General features: G+C 49.1%; 1 protein-coding gene across 2 annotated transcripts in view; it reads left to right on the top strand.

The window, feature by feature from the left end:
* The window catches only part of SUPT5H (SPT5 homolog, DSIF elongation factor subunit), a 32300-nt gene extending 12882 nt beyond the window's left edge, over positions 1-19418 (top strand). Inside the window, exons 12-30 of one of the 2 annotated variants that reach the window (XM_033158607.1) lie at positions 802-891; positions 1487-1557; positions 1871-1976; positions 2422-2515; positions 2736-2872; positions 4243-4398; positions 4630-4776; positions 6224-6370; positions 6552-6677; positions 9258-9342; positions 10581-10685; positions 11584-11686; positions 12380-12507; positions 13016-13121; positions 13252-13410; positions 14174-14342; positions 15840-16043; positions 17305-17400; positions 18900-19418. In XM_033158607.1, the coding sequence (XP_033014498.1) occupies positions 802-891; positions 1487-1557; positions 1871-1976; positions 2422-2515; positions 2736-2872; positions 4243-4398; positions 4630-4776; positions 6224-6370; positions 6552-6677; positions 9258-9342; positions 10581-10685; positions 11584-11686; positions 12380-12507; positions 13016-13121; positions 13252-13410; positions 14174-14342; positions 15840-16043; positions 17305-17400; positions 18900-19043 (2373 nt within the window). In that variant the 3' untranslated portion in view covers positions 19044-19418. The remainder of the gene's footprint in view (positions 1-801; positions 892-1486; positions 1558-1870; positions 1977-2421; positions 2516-2735; positions 2873-4242; positions 4399-4629; positions 4777-6223; positions 6371-6551; positions 6678-9257; positions 9343-10580; positions 10686-11583; positions 11687-12379; positions 12508-13015; positions 13122-13251; positions 13411-14173; positions 14343-15839; positions 16044-17304; positions 17401-18899) is intronic. The other variant, XM_033158608.1, reaches the window with a different exon arrangement.
* The last annotated feature ends 1981 nt before the right edge of the window (positions 19419-21399 follow it).

Here is a 21399-nt window from a genome sequence, read left to right on the forward strand (position 1 = left end):
AGTATCCCTGACAGGTGGCCATCCAACCTCTCTTTAAAAACATCCAACGAAGGAGAGCCCACCAGCTTCTAAGGGAGTCTGTCCCACTGTTGAACTGCTCTTACCATCCGGAAGTTCTTCCTGATGTTTAGTCGGAATCTCCTCATCGCTGCTCATCTCAACTTGAAAGGTGGCAACTGTTAGAGATTTCAAAGTGCCTACGTGCAGAAAATCAGCTTATCACCTCTGTAGCAATTGCCAGTTGGCAGAAAGCCAAGATCTGCTCTCTCTCCAGACCCTTAGCAACGACCTGTGATTGGTCAATGAGTTCCTAAAGAATGAGCTCTGTGTGAGAGTTGTTGGTTGGTTGTTAGTGGTGTACTAAAGGTTGAGAGAGAGAGATAGAGAGGAGAGATTTTATGTTTGGTTTCTTTTATTTGTAAAGTCTGTACATAGTAACTTATGGACACTAGTTGCTTCAATAAATACTGTATATAGTTATCCAAGTGAGTTGCTGAGTTCCTGCGTTGTGCTGTCCAGTTAATGCTCTACAGCCAGAAGCTTCCAGAAAACCCGCAGTTAACTCTGCTGTGTCCAGGACTACGTTATTCCTGACACTAAATCTTAAGAGCAACAACCTGAGAGGCCGTAGGTTGGCGTTCGTCAGCCATTTTGCTCTGTGTGTTAGCAATTGTTTAGTGCATGCTACGTGGCCTGGATTGCACAAGTTGGAGGCTAGAGAACCCTGCCTTTGAGCAAGGAGTTTGTGCTTGAGCTGCGTTGCTTGTAATCCGTTCAACCGACCAATGTCTTTCCCCTTAGGTGGATTATGTGGAGCCCAGCCAGAACCAGATTTCCTTGAAGATGATTCCCCGTATCGATTTCGACCGCATCAAAGACCGCATGAGCGTGGTACGTTGGCTCGGCTCGTTGCAGGAGCCTCCCTTCACCAGGGCACCTTGTGGGTGCCTCCGCTGGGCCTTTGGTTTTTCGCCTCTGGTTGCTCCAGGTTTGGTGGGCTGAGAAAGGGAAGAGGCGCTTCATTTTAACCCTCCGGTGTCTCGAAACAGAAGCAGCCACTCTTGGCAGCAGGGTCTGCAGATTCTGGAGTTCCGTTGGCTCCGGTGTAATTCAGAGATGCATTTCCCTAAAACAAGAGCAAACTGACCTTTTCTCCCCTGTCAGCTGCCTTCACCCTTGGCCCATTGGATGAGTTGGGGTGTTCTGGTCAGAAGTGGGCGTGGCCAGAAGTGGGCGTGGCCACACACTCCTGCATGCGCACACTGGACACACCCACTCCTCTCCTTTACGGTCGTCTCCTTTATTTTATTTTATTTATTTTATTTTAGCCTCTGCCTCCAAAATTTTGGGATCTTGCCCAGGGGGCAGAGGCAGGTGAGGCCCCTAGCTGGGGATTAGCCACTTACACCTTTAAATTCTCTCTGAAACCCCACTTCCTGGGTTGCTTCTCCCGTCACAAACCCTGCCTCTTCCCCTCCCATTTCAGAAAGACTGGTTTGCCAAACAGAAGAAGTTCAAGCGCCCGCCGCAGCGCCTGTTTGATGCCGAAAAGATCCGGTGAGAGCCCGGAAGGGCGGGGGTGGTCCAGATTTGGAGAGGAGGCAGGTGCTGGAGGCCTGAGAGGGGGAGCCCAGGGCAGAAAGGCTGTTGCCTGAGTGATGACAGCTCCAGGCTCTGTATTCCTGGGTAACCAATGCAGGCCCAGCTTGTCTGTCTCTAGCCTGGCTGCATGCTGCTCCTGGAGTGTGATGGCCTTGCCTCCTGCCTTGGGTGCAGCTGGGGCTCCAAGGGTCCTTCCCCCCCCCCCAGCAGCTGTTTTCTTGCTGCTGGTTACGCTAACTGCTAAGCCTCTCCATCCCTTCATTTCCAGGTCTTTGGGGGGCGACGTGGCCTCCGATGGGGATTTCCTCATCTTTGAGGGGAATCGTTACAGCCGGAAGGGCTTCCTCTTCAAGAGCTTTGCTATGTCTGCCGTGGTGAGGATTGGGGGGCCCCTGAGCAATAGGGTGGGTGGAGGAGGACTCCTGCAGTGTAGACCCTTGTTGTGTAAGAGGAAACGGCAGGTGGCTGAAACTCTGCACTGGAGGCTGACTTGAACCTAGTGAGAAGGCATTGGTCCAGCCAGACCAGGGCTGTGTTCTCTGACGGGCACCTGCCAGTTTCTGCTCTGCATCTGCTGGTATTGATGTGTCCTGGGTAGTCCCTCCCGATGCAGTCAACGTCCCCGGGGGCGTGAGATCTGCAAATCAGTCGTGGCGGAAGCAGGAGAGAGATTGAAAGTGGAGAGAGGCCTTTGAAAAAAGTTCAGTATTGGTCTAGTTGGTGCTGCCTCTGTCCTTCCCACACCCCTCAGTCTGCTCTGTGTCCTTTCGCTTTCTCTCCCCCTCCAAACCACCCGTGGTGTTTTCTGGGCATCGTCAGATCACAGAAGGAGTGAAGCCCACTCTGTCTGAGCTGGAGAAATTTGAAGACCAACCGGAAGGCATTGACTTGGAGGTGGTGACGGAAAGCACAGGTAAGGCTATGGCCTTGGCAGCCTCTGGTGTGCTCCTCCGTGACTCACCAGGCACTCGCTCCTAGCTCACGCAGGTCCTCGCCAAGAGGACCCACAGTCTCCAATGGTCCCGGGTCCATTGCGCCTTCCAGGTAGGCCAAGGCACGCTGTCCTCTCAGGAAGGGGGCTGTGGCAAGTAGCCCAGGTTGCGCCGCCTCACTTGCCTCCTTCCGGCTTTCAGGGAAGGAGCGGGAGCACAACTTCCAGCCCGGCGACAACGTGGAGGTGTGCGAGGGTGAGTTGATCAACCTCCAAGGCAAGATCCTGAGCGTGGACGGGAACAAGATCACCATCATGCCGAAGCACGAAGACCTCAAGGTACAGTGGCTCCCTGCCTTCTCCCTTCCTCTCTCTGGATACATGGCACCCTGAGTGCATGATAATGTCAGCCAGTAGTTCTCAGAGTGGGCAGTGGGATTACCGGGGGGGGGGGGGGTGTAAACGGCTTCGGAAAGCTGAGATCACTAGATCAAGTTGTGGGAATGTTGAGGAGTGTGGATGATGATATTTTATTTTATATATCTCATCCCAGCTTGTATTAAGAAGCTCCAGACTTAGCAGAGCTACATTCCCTTTTAAAACACACACAGCAGACGCGCTTGCACAGGCTTGCTAAAGCCTAAAACAATATATATATATTCCTGGTATAAGTCCCCTATATCCCTCTTAAAAGACTGCACACGACACAATGTATCTGAAATGAATAAAAAGAGTTTACTCACATTACTTCCTGAGTTACACAGCGTTTCTCAGAATGGCAGGCTTGCTTAGTAAAAAGTGTTTACATGTGGTTGCTACTTCCATAGGGAAAAGTAGCTTCCTTTGTTCTCTTGGCTGGGAGCCAAGGAGAACATGCTTGTTGCTTCTTGAACAGACGGAGAGAAAATGGTGACTGGTCTTGGGATCTTGTTCCCAGGTGAGACCACACCTACTTCTGGTCACAGAGGAAGTTAACTTAGTCCAGGTAGCAGGAAGTTATGCCTGGAGGACTGAGTTACCTTCATGTCCACTCTAGCAATGTTGTGTTTTGACTGCTCTGTGTTTACATCCCACACAAGTTCATTAGCTTCATTGAATTAATTCAACCTTAATAGTTTGAATTGGATTTCAAATAGATGTGCAATCAGCGGTCACTGTTCTGAATTGCATTGTGTTACTGTTTTCCTTACGTGGGTCGTGCGAACCTCTGTTCTGAATAATGCTTTCTGTAGGGCAGGAGGCACTGGGGATTAATTTATGGAACCGAGGGGACAATGGGCCCCCAAAGTCAGGGAACAGCCAATGTAGGCTGTTTGCCAAGTGATATCTATAACCGCAAGCTGAAATGTGACATGGGAGCGAGCCCTCTTTGTTGTGGCGGGTGGGGGAGTGCCTGCTTGCGGCAAGGATGAGCACAGACACCTTGAGTCCTGCCGGATCAGGCCTGAGACCCATTTAGTCCAGCATCCTAGATGAGATGCCTGCATGAGACACACACTGCTTTTTTTTACTGGCTGGCTTTGTTGATTGTGACGGAATATAATAAAAGGCTGCTGGATTTGCCCAGTTGCCAACCTAGTCCAGCATCCTGGTCTCGCTGTGGTCAGCAAGATGCCCATTATGGAAAAAACCACAAGCAGGATTCAAGCACAAGAGCCCTCTCCCTTCCTGTGCTTTGCAGCAATTCTTTGTTCTCCCTCCTCCTCCAGGACATGCTGGAATTCCCGGCCCAGGAGTTGCGCAAATACTTCAAAATGGGGGACCATGTGAAGGTGATTGCCGGCCGCTTTGAGGGCGACACGGGACTGATTGTCCGCGTGGAGGAGAACTTCGTGATCCTTTTCTCCGACCTCACAATGCACGAGGTGAGTGGGGCTGGCAGGCAGAGGAGAATAGCCCTCTGAGTCGGCCTTGTTGGTGGTGCGATGTCTTGAGAGTCCTGTTGGTATTTGGCAACGTGTATCTTACCAGTGTAGAACACTCGCACATCTCCAGCCCTGCTGCCTTTGAACCAAGCTCATAATCACCTCTCCTTTCTGCACCTCTGCTTTGTTGTGTAAGTCAAAATATCGAGGTTACTCCCTTCCCTCCTGCAGCTCAAAGTCCTCCCCCGAGACCTTCAGCTCTGCTCTGAGACAGCCTCTGGCGTGGATGTTGGCGGCCAGCACGAGTGGGGGGAGCTGGTGCAGCTGGACCTCCAGACGATGGGGGTCATTGTCCGCCTGGAGCGAGAGACCTTCCAGGTAGGTGGGTGCTGCCTTTGCAGGTCGGTTGGGTTATGGGTGTTGCTCCTTTTCATTCCTTACATCAGAGATGAGACTGCCTTGCATCTCGTGTGGTTTTATTTTACTTTGTTTTCCTTAGAGAGCCAGTGTGGTGTAGTGGTTAAGAGTGGTAGACTCGTAATCTGGTGAACTGGGTTCACTTCCCCGCTCCTCCACATGCAGCTGCTGGGTGACCTTGGGCTAGTCACACTTCTTTGAAGTCTCTCAGCCCCACTCACCTCACAGAGTGTTTGTTGTGAGGGAGGAAGGGAAAGGAGAATGTTAGCCGCTTTGAGACTCCTTCGGGTAGTGATAAAGCGGGATATCAAATCCAAACCCTTTTTAATGGATCAAATCCAGAACTGACGAATGTGGTTTTTTAAAAAAAATTATAATGCAAGAACGTTCACTTGGGATCTCTTAACGGTTAAGGCACATTGAGTCATTTTCAGCTGGTGGCGCTGTGGTCTAAACCACTGAGCCTCTTGGGCTTTCCGATCAGAAGGTCGGCGGTTCAAATCTGATAGCGTTTTGAGCTGGGAAAGCCTCAAAACGTTGTAGCACTGCAAACGCAATGGCGTCCAGCAGACTTCCGTCTGCGTTTTTCTGCTTACCAGCAGTATTCAGCAAAACCAGCAGAGTTCTTTGCGCAGCTTCGGTGCGTGCCCTGTGTGCCTCAGATTCTTGCCAGCAATATAAAGTCCACAGATTCAAGCTTGTTCCTAATCTAGAAGCTTTATTTACATGCATAAATCATAGAACATTCCTGGAGATACGGAACACATCTTGTCCGGTCTCCGGTCAAAACCAAAAGTCAGAATATACAGGCAGAAAAACAAAAGTGCCACATTTCACATAGTGATATATTCCCGGATGTGTGACATGTCATCCCTGTGGGCGGTACACACCTCTTGAGCTTATTAACCCTGTAAGCTCCAAACCTCACAGAATCCCCGCAACGGGGTAAGCTCCCGTTGCTCTTTTCCAGCTTCTGCCAATCTAGCTGTTCGAAAGCACACCAGCGCAAGTAGATAAATAGATACTGCTGTGGCAGGAAGGTAAACGGCATTTCCGTGCGCTCTGGTTTCCGTCGCGGTGTCCCGATGTGCCAGAAGCAGCTTAGTCCTGCTTGGCCACATGACTCGGAAAGCTGTCTGCGGACAAACACCAGCCCCCTCGGCCTGAAAGCGAGATGAGCGCTGCAACCCCATAGTCCCCTTTGACTGGACTTAACCATCCAGGGGTCCTTTGCCTTTTACCTTCAGCTGATCTTGTGTATGTGCACGTGCGCAAGAACATAACATGCCTCGCTCATTATGCAGCATTCATCAAAGAATCCCAGGGAGCTGAGGGTGTGTTTTCCCACCTTCCGCATCTCCCAGCCCTGTGGCTCTGAGCCTTTTCTCCATCGCCCCCCACCCCTCAGGTCCTCAACATGTACGGCAAAGTGGTGACAGTCAGGCACCAGGCTGTGAACCGGAAGAAGGACAACCGCTTTGCCGTGGCGCTGGACTCTGAGCAGAACAACATCCACGTCAAAGACATCGTGAAAGTCATCGACGGGCCCCACTCGGTGAGGAGCAGGGCAGGCCGGCCGGCCTCCGAGGGTGCTGAGCTCCACGGCTGGGTGTGGCTCATTGCATCTGACAGCTCTGCCTGCCTGTTGTGCGGAGGCCGTGGCCTCCAACACAACCCAGGCTGCGCTCGCTGCCATTGAACTAAAGCACCCCTTTGCTGCTTCCCTCTCCTTCCAGGGCCGCGAGGGCGAGATCCGCCACCTCTTCAGGAGCTTCGCTTTCCTGCATTGCAAGAAGCTGGTGGAAAACGGGGGCATGTTTGTGTGCAAGACGCGCCATTTGGTTCTGGCCGGAGGCTCAAAGGTAAGAAGCGGAAGTAGTTTACCTCTTAGGAGGGGCGACGTTAATCTTGGCTGCAACCCCTCTGAGCAACCAGCAGTTGCTGGCAATAGAGTTGGTAAATCAGTATACAATAAGCAGCACAAAAACGGCGCACACAAATCTGCCAAACCATTCCACGTATTGAATTCTGTATTGGTAGTCCAATCAAAAAGAGAGCAATGCAAGAAGTCAAACAAAGAAGCCGCAAACAGAAAACTCATTCAAGTTAGTACAACAGGACAATTTCAGTCTTTAAATGTCTTTAGCCAGGCTCCTGTAGATATAGATGAGAATAGGTCCAGTCAGATGATACGCACAGATGTTGATAGATGGAAACAAGTCCAATCAGATGGAATATTGAAGATGTGACACACACAAATTAGACAGCGTGCCTGCGTTTGTCCCCTGTTTCACCCATGGACAATTTTGGGCTTCTTCAGTAAATTCTTTCCCAGGATTTACTGTATATTCATACATACACTGGTGGGATAAGTCAAACCTTATTAGTATTAAAACATACAGTGCAAAGGGTATCAAAGTATGTAAATAATGTCTGAACAGACAAATACAAAAATCCATACTTACAATTTACATGTTACATCTCATCTAAACTAGAACATCTAGTCTTCTTCTTCAAAATATTCTTTCTCAAAGATTTGGTACAATAGATTTGGCAATAGATTTGGGGCAGGGGGAGGATTCAACTACATTGTTGCTTGCACGGAACTGTTGGGCGGGGGGGTTCTGTTGTGTGAGCAGGCCTCGTTCCCCATGCACAAACCTGCTAAACGCTTTGTTGAATTCCACCCGTTTTTCATTTCTTTGAATCTTACTGTTGTTGTTGATAATATGCATGTGAACACGTCTCAGCGTCATCATTTTTAGAAAGTACACCGGTGATTCAGCATTGCTACTAGCTGCCCTCTGACTGAGACGTTTGATAACCTCGCGGTGTAAAGAAGTTGGTGGGAGGGGTAACCCTAAGGCCCAGTAAAGTTTACACGGAGCAAATGGTTTTCGCTCCTCGTCATCCACAATGGTCTGTCACGGCTGTCGAACTGAGTAGTCCTCCGGGTTCCACAAGGTCCTAAGAAGGGCCTTTCTAGTCCAGCAACCTGCCTCCCATAGTGGCCAAACAGAAATTGTGACCTAATGTTGTGAACCGCCCTGAGATCTAAGGGTATAGGGTGGTCTACAAATTTAACAAATAATAAAATACTGTAAGATTCTGTTGCGTCAGGCCATTGGCCCATTTTGTCCAGCATCTAATAATAATAATAATAATAATAATAATAATAATAATAATAATAATAATAAATTATTTATACCCCACCCATCTGGCTGAGTTTCCCCAGCCACTCTGGGCAGCTCCCAATCGAGTGTTAAAAACAATACAGCATTCAATATTAAAAACTTCCCTAAACAGGGCTGCCTTCAGATGTCTTTTAAAAATAGGATAGCTGCTTATTTCCTTGACATCTGATGGGAGGGCGTTCCACAGGGTGGATGCCACCACCAAGAAGGCCCTCTGCCTGGTTCCCTGTAACCTCACTTCTTGCAGAAGGCCCTCGGAGCTGGACCTCAGTGTCCAGGCTGAACGATGGGGGTGGAGACGCTCCTTCGGGTATACAGGACCAAGGCTGTTTAGGGCTTTAGAGGTCAGCACCAACACTTTGAATTGTGCTCGGAAACCTCTCAGGACCGGTGTTATGTGGTCCCGGCGGCCGCTCCCAGTCACCAGTCTAGCTGCCGCATTCTGGATTAGTTGCACTTCCTGCGTCACCTTCAAAGGTAGCCCCACGTAGAGCACATTGCAGAAGTCCAAGCGGGAGATAACCAGAGCGTGCACCACTCTGGCCAGACAGTCCTGTTCTCACAGTGGCCAACCAGGTGCTGCAATGGGGAGCTTGCAAGCAGGACCAGAGCGCAAGAGCAGCCCTCTCCCCTCCTGGAGAGAGCCAGTGTGGTGTAGTGGTTAAGAGCGGTGGATTTGTAATCTGGTGAACCGGGTTCGCTTCCCCGTTCCTCCACATGCAGCTGCTGGGGGACCTTGGGCTAGTCACACTTCTTTGAAGTCTCTCAGCCCCACTCACCTCACAGAGGAAGGGAAAGGAGAATGTTAGCCGCTTTGAGACTCCTTCGGGTAGTGAAAAGCGGGATATCAAATCCAAACTCTTCTCTTCTTCTCCTTCTCCTTCAGCTTCCTGCAACTGGGATTCAAAGTAGAGCCATGGTGTCTAGTAGCCATCACTGCCTCCTGCGGCAGCCATTTCCATAGTTTTAACTATGCTCTGTGTTAACAAGTGCTTTGCTTTTTCCCATCCTGAATCTTCCAACATCAGCATTGTTAGATGTCCACGAGTTCTGGTGTTAGAGGGAGGAAAAGGATGTCTCTGGGAACAACCTCCCCCCCCCCAAGACCACCAAAAACAAGAGCACCCTCTCCCCCTCCTGCTCTTCACTGAGTCCTTTTCCGAGGCATTGTGCTAGATTACGGGGGTTGGGGTGGAGACTTACTGATGTTTTCTGAAATTTTCATTTCTCTTATTTTCCCCCCCTCAGCCCCGGGACGTCACAAACTTCACCATTGGCGGCTTCCAGCCCATGAGTCCTCGCATCAACAGTCCCATGCACCCCAGCGCCGGAGGTGCGTATGCTGGTGCATCCTGGGAACTGAGTTGCGCCCGTTTCCCCATTCTGCCCCCTCCCCCCAGCAAGGAGAAGTCCTGCTGCAAACGAACAGCAGCAGGAGACTGGAAGGAACAAGGGAGCCGCCGAATAAGCTGCGAGTCTTTTATTCTGGGCACTAAAACAAATATCAGATCCCTCCAAAACTGTGAACGCTGACATGCACCTGCTTCTTCGCTGCCAGTGGGAAAGGTTGATTGACATCTGATGCCCTTTAAAAAATGTGTTGTGCAAGGGGGAATTATTGGGTTGTCTTCGCTTTTGTTATGTAGTTTCTGGTTTGTTTGTTTTTTATATACAGTGTTACCTTGGTTTACGAACTTAATCCGTTCCGGATATATATATATATAATTTTTATTCCACTTTATAAAATTTAACAACCCATTAAACATTTTCATTTCCATAATTTACAATACATTGTTGTATGGACTTCCCCGTTTCCCTCTTCATTGAGCTCATTTTGTTACGTTTGTAGCAATTTTCATTTAATCTTAACATTTTACCCCTTTAGCCTACAATTAATTTCCAAAGATATCCCTTTACATCACATAATTTTTTGACCAAAATCTCCTCCGTTTTTACCCCCTTGCCCCCGGACCCAGGTCACCCCAGACGATACAGCAAGTTCCATAAAACAGTCCTTTTTCAAATCCTTTTATATCACCTATTATTTATTGCCTCATATTTTCTCACCCCACTCCCACTCTCTCCTTTCTTAATAGCCATCTCTCCCCCTCCCCCCCCGCTGTTCCCCTCCCCACTTCTCTTTCTCCTAATTTCTGCCTGTCATCCAAACTATCATTCTCCAGACTTTTAACAGTCCCCCTTTCATTTGGATTTGGCTTCCAAAATTCATGACACTCTTCCTCTGAAGTCCGTTCTTAAACCAAGGCGTGCTTTGCCATAGTAGCAGGCGACTCGTACAGGAAGCGGAACATGTTCTGCTTCCAAGGCAAAGTTCACAAACCAAAACACCTACTTCTGGGTTTGCAGCGTTCTTAATCCAAGTTGTTCATAAACTAAGCTGTTCTTAAACCAAGGTACCACTCTATTGTAATTTTTACCTTCTGCCCTGAGGTCTATGGGTGTAGGGTGGTATACAAATTTAATTGGTGGGGGAGGCTGTGCACGACTACTCGGGGGCTCTTTGGGAATGTGTGTGTGCTACACCTCCGTGTTCCTCCTCCCGCTCCGCAGGGCAGCGCGGCGGCTTTGGAGGAGGCGGGATGAGCCGAGGTCGCGGGCGCAGAGATAACGACCTCATTGGGCAGACCGTGCGGATTTCCCAAGGCCCCTACAAAGGTAAGCTGTCCCCTCGCTCAGTGGAGGGAATACAGTCCAAATTCTTGCCCTTGATTCAGGAGAGCACTTAAAGGATAGCAGGCTGTGGGCTGTTGCTGTTAACTCCTCACGGGGTCCTTGCCACGGGACCACATTCATCCAGTGCTCTACCAGCTGCACTGGCTCCCGGTGGAGTACAGGGTCAGGTTTAAGGTGCTGGTTCTGACCTTTAAATCCCTATGCAGCTTAGGACCCTCCCTAAGGGACCGCCTCTCCTGGTATGTCCCGGGTAGGACCTTAAGGTCCTCAAATAATAACTTTTTGGAGGTCCCGAGCCACAAGGATGCTAGGTTGGCTTCAACTAGGGCCAGGGCCAGGGCCTTCTCATTACTGGCCCCAACTTGGTGGAACGGTCTGTCACAAGAGACCAGGGCCCTGCGGGATTTGGCATCTTTCCGCAGGGCCTGCAAGACGGAGCTGTTCCACCTGGCCTTTGGGTTGGTTTCAGTTAAACCCTGATGTTTCATTCTTTTGGTGTGATTGGTGGGCTACTTAAAAATGAGGCTGCAGTCTAAATTAAAATTTAAATTGTATTTTAACGAATTGTTTTATGTTTTTGTTGTGATTTTATTGGTGTTAGCCGCCCTGAGCCCAGTTTGGCGGGGAAGGGCAGGGTATAAATAAAATTATTATTATTATTATTATTATTATTATTATTATTATTATTATTATTAATTATCACCCCATGAAGCCCTGGGATTGTAAGTGATCCGCAGTTAAATGAAAATGGTTCTGCAGTGGTAGACATTCACAGACGAGGGACTCAGTTTCCCAGACGCATGGTGGAGGAAGTTGGCTTAGTTTGGCAGCGTCCCCTTGGTTCTCCCAGGTTAACAAGCTTGGTTCCGATCTCTCATAGGCTACATTGGCATGGTCAAGGATGCCACGGAATCCACCGCCCGCGTGGAGCTGCATTCCACCTGCCAGACCATCTCTGTGGACCGACAGCGTCTCACGACCTTGTAAGAGCCGGCAGGGCAGTGTGTTTGGGTTCAGGATGCAGAGGGGCACCTAACTCCTGCAAGCCCTGGTGGGGCGGAGGGGGAGGGACCTATGGGGGTCTGCCAGAAGTTGCTGGGCTCAAAAGCCAGTGGTCAGGGATGGGGGAAGTTGTAGTCCAGTGGCAGCTGGGTGCCCACAAGTTCCCTCTCCCTGTTGTACCCGCACTGGTAATATACAGTATATTGGGATCCCCAGAGGCACAGAAGAGCCAACACATCGTGCTCCCTGCATTCAGGGACCATGGACACGCTGAAGAAGAGAGCAGGGGTTTTATATTACCCCAGCGGAAAGATGATTCCACCAAACTGGTTGACTTCCTTGAACCTCTCAAGAACCACTACCTAAGACTGGCCCAGCTTTTAGTGCAAATCATCTTAAAGCACCAGGGGAATTTGGACTAGTTTTGGGAGCCTGCAACCTTCCTTGCATTGCTGGACTACAACTCCCAGCATCCCCGGCTGTTCATTGGCCATGCAGGCTGCAAAGGTGGAGAGGGGTGGGGTCTAGGTGACGGACTCCCATTGGCCGCAGCCCACACGGAGAATGAATGGATGGCTCCTCCTTACGCCTGGGGTCTGTTCTTTTCTAGAAATGTGGAATTTTCTTGAAATTCTGTTGTTATCTAACCAGCGTTTCCCTTTTCCCTCTGGCAGCGGCTCAAGGAGACCGGGCGGCATGACCTCCACTTATGCACGGACACCCATGTACGGTTCTCAGACCCCCATGTACGGGTCAGGGTCCCGCACGCCGATGTATGGGTCACAGACTCCGTCGCACGATGGTGAGTAGAGGATGGAAGGGGGGGACCCCACTTGAGGGCAGGTGTGGGGAGAACAGTCAGGTCTTACCCGTTGGGTGTGGTTTCCTGTTGGTTAGCGAACCGCAGCTCAATAAAGTTACTGAGAGCCAGTGTGGTGTAGTGGTTAAGAGCGGTGGATTCATAATCTGGGGAACCGGGTTCGCGTCTCCGCTCCTCCACATGCAGCTGCTGGGTGACCTTGGGCTAGTCACAGTTCTCTGAAGTCTCTCAGCCCCACTCACCCCACAGAGTGTTTGTTGTGGGGGAGGAAGGGAAAGGAGAATGTTAGCCGCTTTGGGACTCCTTCGAGTAGTGATAAAGCAGGGTATCAAATCCAAACTCCTCTTCTCCTTACTAATTTTAAGGAGCAGAATGAATTAAGCAAGAGAAAGCAGATTTCCAGGATAGCACTGGAATACGTGTGAAAGATGCTGCCTTTTCCACCATCTGGTCTTGGGTGTTAATCTCATGACATGCGTCCATCTTTCAGGCAACCGGACTCCTCACTACGGCTCTCAAACCCCCTTGCACGACGGCAGCCGGACACCCGCACAGAGTGGGGCTTGGGACCCCAACAACCCCAACACTCCCTCCAGGTTGGTTTTCCTCATTGGAGGAGGAGGGTGGGTTTCAGGGCAAGGGGATGGATGGAGAGGCGAGAATCCGTCTGGGCCAACTGACCGCTTTTGCCTCCTCCAAACCCCCCCCCCACTTCCTTTTCTGTAGGGCGGATGAAGAGTTCGACTATGGTTTTGACGACGAGCCCACCCCTTCTCCACAAGGCTACGGCGGAACCCCCAACCCACAGACTCCTGGCTATCCCGACCCTTCTTCCCCGCAGGTTAACCCACCGTACAACCCTCAGACGCCTGGGACCCCAGCTATGTAAGTGCGCTGGAGTCGGAAGGGGGGGGGGGCGGTTGTTGCTTCTTCTAGGATTTGGTTTTAACTGGAAAAGCCTCCAAACCAGTTTAGCACTTTGAGTGGTGTCCAGCAACACTTCCTGCTGCATTTTCCTGCTTCTCCGGTGCTTTGGCAGAGTTGTTCAAACTTCAAACCTCTTCTTGCGCAACGGTATGTGTGCCTTTCGTGGCAGCAATTGAACTCCCACAAGTCTAGCTTGTTTCAAGTCAAGCATGCTTTATTTACAAGCATAAATCAACGGATGCTCCCGGGCTTCACGGGCGACATGTCTGCCGCTCCGGTCAAACCGAAAGTAGGACTGGCCAGAAAAAACAGTGCGTCACAAATCACATAGACATCCTGTATACAGCAGATACCCCGGATGTTGTGACACATCTTCCCTGTGGGAGGGGCGTACTGCTGAGCTTATTTAACCCTGAAAGCTCCAAACCTCACAGTATTGCCTCCTCCCACCCCTCCCCCTGGACTTCTGTGAATGGAGAAAGCAAAGCAAAAAGGATTTTCTCTGCCTGAGATGGGGCTGAAATCCTTAGTGTTTTACAACCCTCTTCTGTTGAGTAAACTGATGCTCTCCCTAAGAATCCAGGATGCCATTTTTCTGAGTGCAATACCCCAGAGCTTAATCTGAGGGAGCAACTGGGGGAGGGCAGTGAAGACTGACTGTGTTTCCCTCCCTCCCTCCCTCCCTGTTCCTGACCGAAGCCCTCTCTCTTTCTCTTGGCAGGTATAACACAGACCAGTTTTCTCCCTACGCCGTTCCATCCCCGCAGGGCTCCTACCAGCCGAGTCCAAGCCCGCAGAGTTTCCATCAAGTGGCGCCTAGCCCGGTAGGCTACCAAAACACCCACTCTCCAGCCAGCTACCACCCGACACCGTCTCCCATGGCTTACCAGGTACAGTTGAGATTGGGTAGGGTTTGGGTCTCATTAATACACGCAACCCAAAGCATGGTGTAAGGATGCTTAGTGGTTGCTCATGAGTAACAATCCAAGGCAAAGAACTTCTAAAAACTAAGTTCTTTATTGTGCAAGCTATATACAGCAAAGCAAAGTCTCAAACGTCCTTTCCCTTACTCATCAGTGTCCAGGAATGAACTCTTTCGGTTTCCCTTCCAACAAAGCAACTTGGGGAGCCTGAAGCCCCTCCTTTTCCCCCTCTGCGATCGACCACGTAGTGTGAGAACTTGACCTCTGTCCCTGCTTCCCCTGTGGTGTTCCGGCTCTAAGCCTCCGCATCGCTCTTCTGTCTCCCCCCCCCCTTTCCCCCTCTGAGGAATGTGAACCATGCGAGCTCCCAGAGGGGGAGGGGGAGCTCGTAAACAGCGGACGAGGGTCTCTATACTCTAAAAGCTTCTGCGATGCCGGTCCCATTCCCGGCTGCAGTGGAAGGGAGGGGACTTCCCTGCCACATGGCTTTGGGGCTGCTGTCCTTGAAAGCAGCAAAAGGCTTGCGGGCTGGTTTTCCCTCTCTCACAAAGAACGCGTGCGCTTGTATCAGAGAAGATTTGGGCCTGCAAACTTTAAATCGATTGCAGAAATGAAAGGAGCTTAAGGTCTTGCCATGTGCACAGTTACATGCACTGTAGCTCTTGTGCCACATAGAAATCAACCTGTGCCTCTGTGTCTGAATAGTAATTACATTTTACATTTGTATACTGCCCTTCATCCATAGGTCTCAGGGTGGTTCATAAATGGTAAAAAACATTCCCAGGCCAACTTCAGGAGCTTCCTTCTGCCTTCGTAATAATAATAATAATAATAATAATAATAATAATAATAATAATAATAATAATAATAGTTTATTATTTATACCCAGGCCACTCTGGGCAGCTTCCAGCAAAACATGAAAGTACAATAATCCATCAAACATTAAAAGCTTCCCTAAACAGGGCTGCCTTCAGATGTCTTCTAAAAGTCTGGTAGTTCTCTTTGACATCTGGTGGGAGGATGTTCCACAGGGCGGGTGCCACTACCGAGAAGGCCCTCTGCCTGGTTCCTTGTAACTTGGCTTCTCGTAGCGAGGGAACCGCCAGAAGGCCCTCGGAGCTGGACCTCTGTGTCCTGGCAGAACGATGGGGGTGGAGACGCTCCTTTAGGTATACTGGGCCTTTGAGGCCGTTTAGGGCTTTCAAGGTCAGCACCAACACTTTGAATTGTGCTCGGAAACGTACTGGGAACCAATGTATGCAGGTCTTTCTAAAGTAGCCCTAAAGAAGGTGGGGATGTGACTCCCCCAATTCCCAAAAATTATTGGGAGCCAAGGAACATGTGTTACTGCAGCATAATCCTATAGATGTCAAATTAGCAGGACATTCTGTTAAATCTGCAGAGATGTGTTTCGCTTTGACGTCAACCACACCCTGATAACTCGTTGACTTTCTGTCTCTCCAGGCTAGCCCCAGCCCTAGCCCAGTGGGCTACAGCCCTATGACTCCAGGGGCTCCCTCTCCAGGAGCTTACAACCCGCACACACCTGGTTCCGGGATCGAGCAGAGCTCCAGCGACTGGGTCACCACCGACATCCAGGTCAAAGTACGGGACACCTACTTGGACAGCCAGGTCGTGGGGCAGACCGGAGTTATCCGCAGCGTGACCGTAAGTGGATGATTATGGCTGTTTGCATGGGTTGGTCAGGAGACAGAGGCGAACCGGGGTGGGGGTGGGGAGAAGGTTAAAGGAGTTTGGCAGGGTTCAGTAGCAGAGCTTCCCATTGCTCAAACCCAATAGGAGCAGAGCAGGGCATTTTTGTCCTGCAAAGTGTCTAGCTAAGGCCCGGACTCAAGAAAAAGGAGCCATTCGGGACATCCTGCCCTAGTCTGGGCTTGTTCACCAGTGGCCTATGTGTCTAATGAAATGTCTTGACAGCTGTTTTGGGTGAGGCGTGAAAAACAGCCAAGGATTTGTTTAGGTGCTCTTCATATTCCAGAGGAGTCTCTGTGTAGTTCTCTCGCCCCTAATCCTTCCCCTGCCCCAGTTCTGAGTGCCCCTTACTCTCAACTCAAGTGCGTTATAAGGAATGAAGGATCCCACTGGAGCCCCACCCATTAAAAACAACTGTTAATGTCTACAGCCACAATGCAGGGCCGCTAGTGAAGCTCCAGGCAAGAAGGCCCCACTGTAGACCAAAGTGGATTTGACTTAATCAAATCGATTTAAATCACGATTTTAATCACTAGTCAGTAAGACTTGATTTAATTTTTTTTATTATTACAGAAAGACTCATTCTTGCTGGTATCATCTTAATATTTACAACCAGATGAAGTTTTCATTTTCAGAGTAGTTCTTACAGTTATATCAAAAAGTACTGATTTGGTTATACTATCAGAGATACATAGATAATTATGAAATTAGGGTGAGGTTTAATAAGTGAATTGTTCATATTTGGACAACTTTTCTGCTGTACTTTATTGGAAGGAGAAAAATAATCCATTTCCTAAATAACAACTTAAACAATTTATTTAACTAAAACAATAACATTATACCATATGTATCCATGATTAGCCTTTGGACTATAATGTAACTTGAATAGAAAACTATCTTTAGAAAGAATTTTCCTCCAAGAGCATTTTTTTAAAAAAATCAATTTTTAAATTATTATTATCTTTAAAATCATTGATTTTTATCCACCCTGCTGTAGACCAAAGTTGTTGGAACGTACTTTTAGCCAACATATCTGCCCCTGACTCTTTAGTCCTCCCAGCATACATGGTATCTTACAGTCCTAGTACAGCCCCAAATTTACTAAGAGGCAGCAACCAGCTCCGAAACCATCCAGAATCAGGAATGCTTGCTTGCCCTGACACCTGAAACTGGTCACCTTGATTCTCTGTCCCTCCTTCCTCCTCTGCCCCGACAGGGTGGGATGTGCTCAGTCTACCTTAAGGACAGCGAGAAGGTAGTCAGCATTTCGAGTGAGCACCTGGAGCCTGTGATACCAACCAAGAACAACAAGGTACGTGCAAGATGTTTCTCCCATCTCAAGTCCTTCTGCTGTGATGCCTTCCAAGATGTTTGGGGCTTTTGTTGTTGTTCAGTCGTGTCCGACACTTCGTGACCCCCTGGACCAGAGCACGCCAGGCACGCCTATCCTTCACTGCCTCCCGCAGTTTGGCCAAACTCATGCTAGTCGCTTCGAGAACACCGTCCAACCATCTCGTCCTCTGCCGTCCCCTTCTCCTTGTGCCCTCCATCTTTCCCAACATCAGGGTCTTTTCTAGGGAGTCTTCTCTTCTCATGAGGTGGCCAAAGTACTGGAGCCTCAACTTCAGGATCTGTCCTTCCAGTGAGCACTCAGGGCTGATTTCTTTGAGAATGGATAGGTTTGATCTTCTTGCAGTCCATGGGACTCTCAAGAGTCTCCTCCAGCACCATAATTCAAAAGCATCCATTCTTCGGCAATCAGCCTTCTTTATGGTCCAGTTCTCACTTCCATGTTTGGGGCTACCACTCCCATTAGAGTTTATATTCCGAAACAGTGGAGGGCAGGGGGAAGCAGGTTGCCACATTGAACTGGGTTACTGTGCTCTCCTGTACTGAAGAGGGTCGACACAGGAGCGCTCTTGCTCAACCCCATCTTTCATTCTCGGTGGTGCTTGACGGTCTCCCCTCCTGATTTGCAGGGGTCGGTCACAGGTCGCAGAGGGAAAGACAATACTAGGAGAGGGTTAAGAAACTGGCAGCAGTGAGGGCGGCCAGGGGAGCACTTTTTGTACGAGGCTCTCTGCCAGCCAACCCCGTTTGGTGGAGACCGTACACAACTGCTGCTCGTTTCATTTTAATCACAGTTGTTTTCCGTTGTTGCATTTGTTAATTTTCCCCACTATTGGTCCTATCTGTGCACACTTGGGCCAGTGTGGGGTTGGGGGGGGGGGCCTCCCGCTTTTGTTTTTTGTTTTTTCCAAAAATTTATTGGTTTTTTTAACAATACATTGAACAAAAAACAAACAATACAAACATTACAACGAAGTACAAAAAGAAATTAATAAAAACACATATTTAACTCTAACCATCCTTCTTTCATAACATTGTGTGTTGACTTCCTCTCGCCCTCCCCGTCTGTGTTCCTTATAAATCATCTTTAGTAATTTCTTTGCCTTTCTATATTCTCATCTTTACAAACTAATCATCTTCTCTTACCTATTAACCTTAACATTACTTCATCTGATACTATGTCTTATCTAACTTCTATATCTGCTGCCTGTCTAGTCTTCCGGCTTATCTTAAATGCTAATCTTAACATGATTCTTTAAATATACTTTAAATTTAATCCACTCTTTCTCCACCGCGTCATCCCTCTGGTCTTGGAAGTTTCCCGGTCAGTTCAGCGAGCTCCATATAGTCCATCATTTTCATCTCCCATTCTTCTATCGTTGGTATTTCTTCTGTCTTCCGGGGGGGGGGGGGCTCTCCTGCTTTTGGATCAGTGACCCCGAGCTTCTCCCCATCCTGCAGGTCAAGGTCATCCTGGGAGAGGACCGAGAGGCCACCGGCGTCCTGTTGAGCATTGACGGAGAGGATGGCATCGTCCGCATGGACCTGGAAGAACAGCTCAAGATCCTCAACCTGCGCTTCCTTGGCAAGCTGCTGGAGGCCTAGAGAGAGAGGGGAAGAATCATTTTGGTGTGGGTGGCTGGTTTATTTCGTTCTTTTCTTCTTCTTTTTTTAGCATATCACCTGCAGACTGGTACAGCATGTCCTTGTACAGTTTTGCTCCAAAGAAAGTTTTATTTTCCGTGTTCTTTCCCCCTCCTCTGTTGCTGCTTCTTTCCCCAGCTCAGCAGGTGATTTTCTTTTTTCTTGGGGGGGTTGGGGGACAGTCTTGCAAATATGCATAAAGTGACTTCAGCGGAAGCCTGTGGGTGGGGCACAACCATATTCCCTTCTCTCTCTCTCTCTTTCTCGTAGCACCTTAGGCCCTCTGCTGCCATCCAGTGTGTAGCTTGTTGTAATAAAATAGTCTCATCCACCACATAACGCCTGTGCTGTGTTCACCTTGGTAGAGAAACCGTCGCATTCAAGACTTGACACAAGAGCCTGCTGGTTCAAGCCAGTGGCCCACTCAGCCCAGCATCCTGGTCTCACGGTGGCCAGCCAGACGCCTGTGGGAAACCTAGCAAGCAGGGCCTGAGCTCTCTCCTCCTGTGGCTTCAAGCAACTGGGATTCAGAAGCATTACAGCTTCTGACCGTGGAGGCAGAGCATGGCTACTAGCCATTGATATTTTTTATTCTCCATGAGTTTCTATCATCTTCTTTTAAAGCTATTTCTGCCTTATTTCTGGAACGAGGTTTCCTAGAGAACAGATTGCAGTTGTCGTCTTCTTTTTAACCCTCCTGGAGTGTTAAACGCTGTTTATGTTTAATACAAGGGGAGAGACCCTCCTGAGTTCAGAGCAGGTGACGTTTCATGTTGCAGTTTGGCTGAGAAGACTTGCTTTCCACCTAGGTTTTCTCAGTGGGGGTTTTCTTAGTTGAGTTCCAGCAAAACGGTGTCTGTAGGCCTTGTGCCAGTCTTGTCTTCCGCATTTTATTGATCATTGGCTGAGCTAGACACCACAGCAACTCTCTGGCTCCCCACCTTCAATGGTGTAGTCAAGGTGTAAAAGACTTCCCATGGTACATTTCACAGGAATGAAAAGAACAAGTCTTGGTGTATCTCTTGCACAGATTCTACTGTATTCCCATATCATGCCTCCCCCCCGATAGACCCCTGCGTAAGAGATGTTCAACAGTGGAATGGCCTCCTTTGGGAAGTTGTGAACTCTTCTTCCCTGGAGGTTTTTAAGCAGAGGTTAGATTGCCATCTGTCAGGGATGCTTCAGCTGAGATTCCTGCATTACAGGGGGTTGGACTGGATGACCTCAGGGGTCCCTTCCAACTCTACGATTCTATGATTCTACCCGTGATTTGAGTCCTGGGCATGCCAACACCTTTTAGAGTAGGTTCCAGTATAGTGTAGTGAATAGAATGTGTGAACATAGGAGATCAGGTCCATACACCTATTTCACATTGAAGCTCATTAGGTGACAATGGGTCAGTCGCCATTTGCAACCTTCCAAAGAGAGAAAAGTGACAGGAGTTGGTGCCAGTACAAAAAGCTAAGTGGGTGGCCAATGCAAATATTTGCAATAAACTTTTGTTAGGCAGCCATATCCTTGGGTATTGGTTGTGTAGCTAGGAGCCTGCTTTTGGCCCATATAGCTCAGCATCCTGTTCCCAGCTGCTGTTATAAGCAAAAATCTGCCCTTATTCCCTTATGGGGTACACAAGAGCTCCTTTTAGGTTCTCCATCGGTAGGAAAATATAACAGAGGCCAACCAGAGAAGATTGAGAAGCAAAGTCTTTATTTTCACTGTCGCGACATGGTCCTTTCCTCACACACAGGTGAGCAGGGAAGAACCTCGAACAAAGGACTATGTTTCCTTAAATACAAATTTGAATTTCCCCCATGCTGGAGTTCAGCCCACCCCCAGAAACCTCACACATGCATCACAGAAGGGGTGTAACCCAAGACCACCCCCCATACATTATGGTTACATCATGAAAGGGGAGGTCTGGTGGCAGTAATCTGAGCATCCTGGACCCTGCCCAAACCTCCTCTTGCCCTCCACCAAAAGCCCATCAAGTGAAACAAAATAGATATTTACATTTCCCTGTTTCCCTCTGGCACTCGGGTATCAGGATGCCAGGGATTATCACCCAGGCAGAGGGCTGCTGAGTAGCTGGAGGGGCAACCTCCCCCCCCCACACACACACTTTGTTCCTGAGACAAAGAAACATTTGGTCAGTTGGGAGTCAAAATGGTGTGAGGCCTGTCTGCCTCAGACATGTGGCCTTGTCTGATCAGATATTTATTATTACGGCCATTGGCCCATCACACACGATTTTTCAAACAACATATATACTTAGCCTTTCTACTTAGAACTTCGAAAGGACTTTAAAGTAACAGACTTA

Source organism: Lacerta agilis, chromosome 8, assembly GCF_009819535.1.
Source record: "Lacerta agilis isolate rLacAgi1 chromosome 8, rLacAgi1.pri, whole genome shotgun sequence".
Lineage (NCBI taxonomy): Eukaryota > Metazoa > Chordata > Lepidosauria > Squamata > Lacertidae > Lacerta > Lacerta agilis.